General features: G+C 41.4%; 1 protein-coding gene across 1 annotated transcript; it reads left to right on the top strand.

Moving 5' to 3' along the window:
• The first annotated feature begins 254 nt into the window (after nt 1-254).
• LOC123084692 (15-cis-phytoene desaturase, chloroplastic/chromoplastic) lies at nt 255-5,638 on the top strand. The gene is made up of 15 exons (XM_044506177.1): nt 255-460; nt 1,042-1,294; nt 1,395-1,527; nt 1,646-1,734; nt 1,861-1,918; nt 2,460-2,615; nt 2,823-2,971; nt 3,399-3,518; nt 3,671-3,884; nt 3,955-4,057; nt 4,181-4,228; nt 4,390-4,435; nt 4,805-4,992; nt 5,109-5,271; nt 5,393-5,638. Exons 2-15 carry the CDS (start codon nt 1,103-1,105, stop codon nt 5,462-5,464), a joined length of 1,731 nt encoding a protein of 576 aa, XP_044362112.1. The 5' UTR covers nt 255-460; nt 1,042-1,102; the 3' UTR covers nt 5,465-5,638.
• Nucleotides 5,639-6,401: the final 763 nt, after the last annotated feature.

The raw sequence follows: 6,401 nt of genomic DNA, 5'->3' as shown, positions 1-6,401 counted from the left end.
CTTCCCTCTCCATTTCCTCCTGGATGCTGGTCTTCATCAGCAACTCAACATCTTCGTTGTCCGAATCCAACGAATCAATGAACTCTTTTGCAAATGAATGCACCAAGTCCTTGTCTTGATACTCCTCATCCGACGAACCCATTGTTTTGGCTAAAAAAACCCATTGTTCGTGCAGTCCGGCAGGCAGGACTGGAACCAGAAAGAAGACGGGCCATGAAAACGTGTGAGGTGGCCGCGGTATATTCCAGGGAAAACGTAGAGCGCACCAGCCGCCAAAAGGCATCCTCCGCCACCACATCTTCCCCGATTTGTCCCTTTCGCACCACCCCCAAACCCCCCAGCCGGCGACGAGCCTTATCCCGCGCCGTACATAAAGCTCCCCTCGCGCCTGGAGTCTGGACTCCCTCCCGTCCCCACCCGCCTCGCCTCGCCGCTGCGTCCCTCTCCTCCCCCGGCGGCGGTAAGTCGCCTCTCCCATCTGTTATTCCCTTCGCCGGCGCGTTTCCAGTCCCGCGGTTCCGCGCGAGCAGAGCTCGGGCGGCGGGGCGGGCGTTGAGGATTTTCCAAGGGTTTAATTATTGTTCTACTTCAGATTAGAGGCGTTGAATTTCCCGATCGACCGCGAAAATCATCACCGTATGCTGCGTGCCCGATTTGCTTACCGTGCAGCCAGACCAGGCCTTATTCGCCCATTTCATGTCCTTGTTCTAACTAATCTAAACGGGCACAACCACTCCTACATGGAAACACACGGGGTCTTAGGAATTTAAAACGAACTCTATGTCAACTGCAGAGTAAATGGATTGCCTGGACCTGTCATATCTTCATGCTTTTATTTATGCTCATTTTCTCTAAATGAAGGCAAGACCACACCACTTTGAGTGGACCAAATTCCGTGTCATTTGGCTTCTAGGCAGATTGTGGCTTTTGTTTACCCAAGTTACTGCAATCTGGATCGATTGAATCGCGACACAACTTGGTTGACTTGATAACAGAGGGCCTCATGAGCTGCGAGTTTAATTGCTCTTCTTGGTTATGCAGTTTTCTTCCGCGCCCATTGGTCAAATAAGGTTGACAAGAATCTCACACTGCTTGCTTCAGTATGGATACCAGCTGCCTATCATCTATCAACATAGCTGGAGCGAAGCAAGTAAGATCTTTTGCCGGACAACTTCATACACAGAGGTGCTTCACAAGCAGCAGTGTCCAGGCACTAAAAACCAGTCACCGTACGACCTCCCTTGGCTTAAGGAATAAAGTAAAAGGATCACGCCGTGGACTTCGTGCTCTGCAGGTTAATATTTTGCCTGTGTTTCTATTTTGCGGAAAAGCTTATTGTTTGTTTTATCTCCCCATAGCATTTCTTGTCAAATAATTGCTTGCCTTCTTTGCAGGTTGTTTGCCAAGATTTTCCAAGGCCTCCACTAGAGAACACGATTAACTATTTGGAAGCTGGCCAGCTTTCTTCGTCGTTTAGAAGCAGTGAACGCCCCAGTAAACCATTACAGGTCGTGATTGCTGGTGCAGGTCTGAAGTCTGATGTAACTCCAAAATTTAAACATGTATACTTTTTCGCACACCAGATACCCTTGAGTGAATCACCATTGCCTCTTAGCGTTACTAGTTTCTGGTGTGAACTTTGCAGGATTGGCTGGTCTATCAACTGCAAAGTACCTGGCAGATGCTGGCCATAAACCCATAGTGCTTGAGGCAAGAGATGTGTTGGGCGGAAAGGTCTGATCATTACTTACATACTTGCTTATCTCAATTCTAAAATTGTGCTCCTTATGTGATCTTAATTTTCATTTATTGTCTTCAGCCTTGTTTCTTATTATTTCTATCGTTGTATGCCTTGAACAGTTAGCTGCATGGAAGGATGAAGATGGTGATTGGTACGAGACTGGCCTTCATATTTTTTGTAAGCTCTGGTTCTGGCTCTGGTTCTTCGAGGTTATGTTTGTGCTTCTGTGTGTTATCTAGGTTATTTCCATTACCAGTGTATAGGTAGATGTTTCAGACAAATATGATAAAACACCTTGAGTGAAGTACGAACTGATCTCTGAGGAGTCATGTTCAGGTACTGAAATTGCAAAAAAGAAGGAAAGTGTTTTGTTCTGTCAACTTTTATTGTTGTTTGAATTTCTACCAGATGGGCCTTACTTTTTTTTTAATAATATTTTTAGTGGACTTTATGCATGGCCATTATTAAGAAATGAATTCTTCCGGAAGTAAAGATCGGTCCCAAACTCTTTTAAGCCTGGAAGTTTGTACACTAATATCACATACAATAGCTTAGATTTTAATGTTCCATACGGCCTGGTTGGCCTGGTTGAATAGTTTCTTTTTATCTATAATTTTTTCTTCTACCAGCCTTCTCTTCCCTTCCAATAGCATGTGTACGATAGTACGATACTTTTCATTCTGTGCATATATGTAACCATATGTTTTTTTCTTTTCAGTTGGAGCTTATCCCAATGTACAGAATTTGTTTGCTGAGCTTGGTATTAGTGATCGCTTGCAATGGAAGGAACACTCCATGATATTTGCCATGCCAAACAAACCAGGAGAATACAGCCGTTTTGATTTTCCAGAGACTTTGCCGGCGCCCTTAAATGGTAAGGTTATACATAGCCCTGGTGTTGCTCAATAGAAGAAAGAATGCCAAGAAAACTCAGAAATGCATCCTAGTGTTAGTTCTTTAAGTGCTAATATATGAATCAACTAGTGGGTTTATTAGTAAATATAAACAAGTTTGATCATGGCTGTTGAGCTACTCTGCCAATCAATGTCAGGTTATCGTTGACAATGCATGCATTTAACAGGAGTGTGGGCCATACTGAAAAACAATGAAATGCTTACTTGGCCGGAGAAGGTGAAGTTTGCTATTGGGCTTCTACCTGCAATGCTTGGTGGCCAAGCTTACGTTGAAGCTCAAGATGGCTTAACTGTTTCAGAATGGATGGAAAAGCAGGTATGAGCTCACTGTGTCATTTAGATTCGTCACTGTAGTAAACATATTGCAATCTCTATGAGGCTACATTGTAACGAGAAAATATGTGTTTGCTAATACATTGGTGCCTTTTATTGTCATATTCTTTGGTCCATAAATGCTCAAGCTTCCATCTTTCATCTTCAACCAAGCCCTTTTGTATGCAAATTTAGGCTTAAACAATGCTTGTAGTTTTATGAATCTTTCAAGTTAAATCCCAAGTGTGCAGACGAAGAGAATGCAGGTTCTTCTTTGTTAATTAATACACAGCAGGTTCACCTTTCTTATTTGTACTAAAATGTTGATAACCAGCGTCAATTAATATGGATTGGTGGGAGTATTTTCTTTCTTTTGTTGTCCCAGTAAATGAGTCAATACAGTTTCTGATACAGTTATTTAATCAGCACAGGGTGTTCCTGATCGGGTCAACGACGAGGTTTTTATTGCAATGTCCAAGGCACTCAATTTCATAAACCCTGACGAGTTATCCATGCAGTGCATTCTGATTGCTCTAAACCGATTTCTCCAGGTACAACTTCATTTCCTCTATTCCTACTGTAGACATAGTTGACATATTCTGTCCTTTATTACCTTTAGAAGATACAAACATTCGTTCACACAATCACACCATAATGACAACTTGGGGGTATTACTTAATGAAAAAACTGTGTAAATGTGTAGGAGAAGCATGGCTCGAAAATGGCATTCTTGGATGGTAATCCTCCTGAAAGGCTATGCATGCCTATTGTTAACCACATTCAGTCTTTGGGTGGTGAGGTCCGGCTGAATTCTCGTATTCAGAAAATTGAACTGAACCCGGACGGAACAGTGAAGCACTTTGCACTTACTGATGGGACTCAAATAACTGGAGATGCATATGTTTTTGCAGCACCAGGTGCGATTTATTTTCAAGAATCATGCTTCCTTTGCACCTATTCAGTTTAACTGACTAGCTTGTGATTCAGTTGATATCTTCAAGCTTCTTGTACCACAAGAGTGGAGAGAGATCTCTTATTTCAAAAGGCTGGATAAGTTGGTGGGAGTTCCTGTCATCAATGTTCATATATGGTTAGTTGATTTAAAGGGTTGTAAGTTACGACGTCATTTATGTGCTGTGGTTCTACTTGTGCCCGTGTGCTCCATGAATTTTTGAAATACCTCTTAGTGTTTCTGTTGATTTGAATATTTCAGGTTTGACAGAAAACTGAAAAACACGTATGACCACCTTCTTTTCAGCAGGTATGTCTTTTGGTCATACTGATCTTATTGTTGACGCCTAATGAATTTGTTGTCCAGTATTCAGATTGGGTGCATTCTTTCCTACTCCATGTTTGAATTCTTGGTTGATACTGTACTGAATAACATATGTCCCTTACAATATATTGATCTTTCTGTTTCAGGAGTTCACTTTTAAGCGTTTATGCAGACATGTCTTTAGCGTGCAAGGTACTAACTTGACGATTTAGGCTTAGTTTGCAGTTCACTTCTAAGTATTGCATGCGGGTTAACCTTAATTTATATTTCACTATGAACAAATGCCCCAAAGTCTATACGCCTATGTAAAAAATATGCATGTGCCGCAGAAGGAATTCATTATTAAACTAATAATTACTGCTGGCATTGCAAATTTTAGTTATCTCAAAGAATGAAGTATGGCATCCTTTTGTCATTGCTGACATGTCAGTTGACTGCTGATTTATTAATCGTAATTGCTTTTTTTCCTATAATAATATCGTAATAGCTTAGGACAAAGAACCAAGGACATGAACGCATACTCATCGTTTCATTTTCATATTCTTTTCTAACTGTTTACAGGAGTACTATGATCCAAACCGTTCAATGCTGGAGCTGGTCTTTGCTCCAGCAGAGGAATGGATCGGGCGGAGTGACACCGAAATCATCGAAGCAACTATGCTAGAGCTAGCCAAGTTGTTTCCTGATGAAATCGCTGCTGACCAGAGTAAAGCAAAGATTCTTAAATACCATGTTGTGAAGACACCGAGGTCAGGACATTTCCCTAACACCCTTCCTGATAAAGTGATGGCTAATAAAAGAGGCGGCTTTGATGTGCCCTTCTTCTCTTACATGGTTTATTACACTTCCTGGCTCGCTGTTACAGGTCCGTTTACAAGACTGTCCCGAACTGCGAACCTTGCCGACCCCTGCAACGATCACCGATCGAAGGGTTCTATCTGGCCGGCGATTACACAAAGCAGAAATACCTGGCTTCCATGGAGGGTGCGGTTTTGTCAGGGAAGTTTTGTGCTCAGTCCATAGTGCAGGTAAATGCTCTCTCCATTGTATTGGGTGTTGATAGATGCATAAAACTTGTACGCTGTTGTCTTGGTGCATCACGGCGCGTCATTATCGTAGTCTAATATGTTATCGCGTTTCTGCTCGCAGGATTCTAAGATGCTGTCCCGCAGGAGCCAGGAGAGCCTGCAATCCGAAGCCCCGGTCGCCTCCAAGTTGTAGCTAGTTAGCGCGATTCAAAATTTTTTTGGCGTTTCCTATATGTCATTGTCACATTGTTGTAGAGTCCACCAGTGAATTGAGCTGACATCCATATTGGAACTAAAAGGGAAATTTGTAAAACAAAGAAGACCTTTTGCAGAAGGGCAAAAGTGATAAAAGGAATCTTAGATATCATTATCTTGTTTGCTGTTGGAAACTGAACCGGTAACCGTAACCGATTGCTTTTCATGTTCCCTGGAGTAATCTTCTATATCTAAATAGCTAGTCCCCATTAACATATTTATCTCAACATGCAAGCATGCCACCTCATTATTCAACATGCATAAGGAAAGACCCACCTCAACATGCAACTATTCATATTAAAAATCCACTACAACATGCATGCATGTAAAATTTCATTTTATTATGCTATTTACATTTAATTCTTATATACTTTCAAAAACTATTGTTTTAAGAATTCATGTTTCATATAATTAAAATCTCATTGAAATATTGCAAACATTCCCGAAACAACGTGCGGGGCATCATCTAGTAAAACCCAAGGCTTGTGCCAGCAACGGAGAAGAAAAGCATGGACAATATCCTAATGATAACTTCTTTTTTGGGTGCGGAGAGAAATCCTGATGATATCTACTCCTTCCGTTCCATAATGTAAGACGTTTTTTGATACTACACTAGTATAAAAAAATATCTTATATTATGGAACGGAGGGAGTAAGGTCAGCTGCAATTTTCAAAAGAGGGCATACAGACTATTAGTCTCTCAAGATATTCCTTGTGGGCCCCTCAATAATTGTACTTGTGAGATATTTCCTGTGGCATATCAACAGGAGATAACCCCTCAATTTTTGTTTTTGAAAAAAATCAACAGGAGATAATAGAGATGGCAGGCTAGTAGGCCATGCATATATCTGACCTGCTAGCAGGCCATATCATTT

The sequence above is a fragment of the Triticum aestivum genome, chromosome 4A (assembly GCF_018294505.1).
Source record: "Triticum aestivum cultivar Chinese Spring chromosome 4A, IWGSC CS RefSeq v2.1, whole genome shotgun sequence".
In the NCBI taxonomy this organism is placed as follows: domain Eukaryota; kingdom Viridiplantae; phylum Streptophyta; class Magnoliopsida; order Poales; family Poaceae; genus Triticum; species Triticum aestivum.
Note: the sequence above shows the minus strand (reverse complement) of the source record. Positions and strands in the feature narration are given on the sequence as shown.

Excerpts from the sequence above, each read along its gene's own strand:
- LOC123084692 (XM_044506177.1), top strand. The coding sequence starts at position 1,103 with ATGGATACCAGCTGCCTATCATCTATCAACATAGCTGGAGCGAAGCAA. Across the intron at positions 4,058-4,180 it reads GTCATCAATGTTCATATATG|GTTTGACAGAAAACTGAAAA; the intron begins GTTAGTTGATTT and ends TGAATATTTCAG. Across the intron at positions 4,229-4,389 it reads GACCACCTTCTTTTCAGCAG|GAGTTCACTTTTAAGCGTTT; the intron begins GTATGTCTTTTG and ends TTTCTGTTTCAG.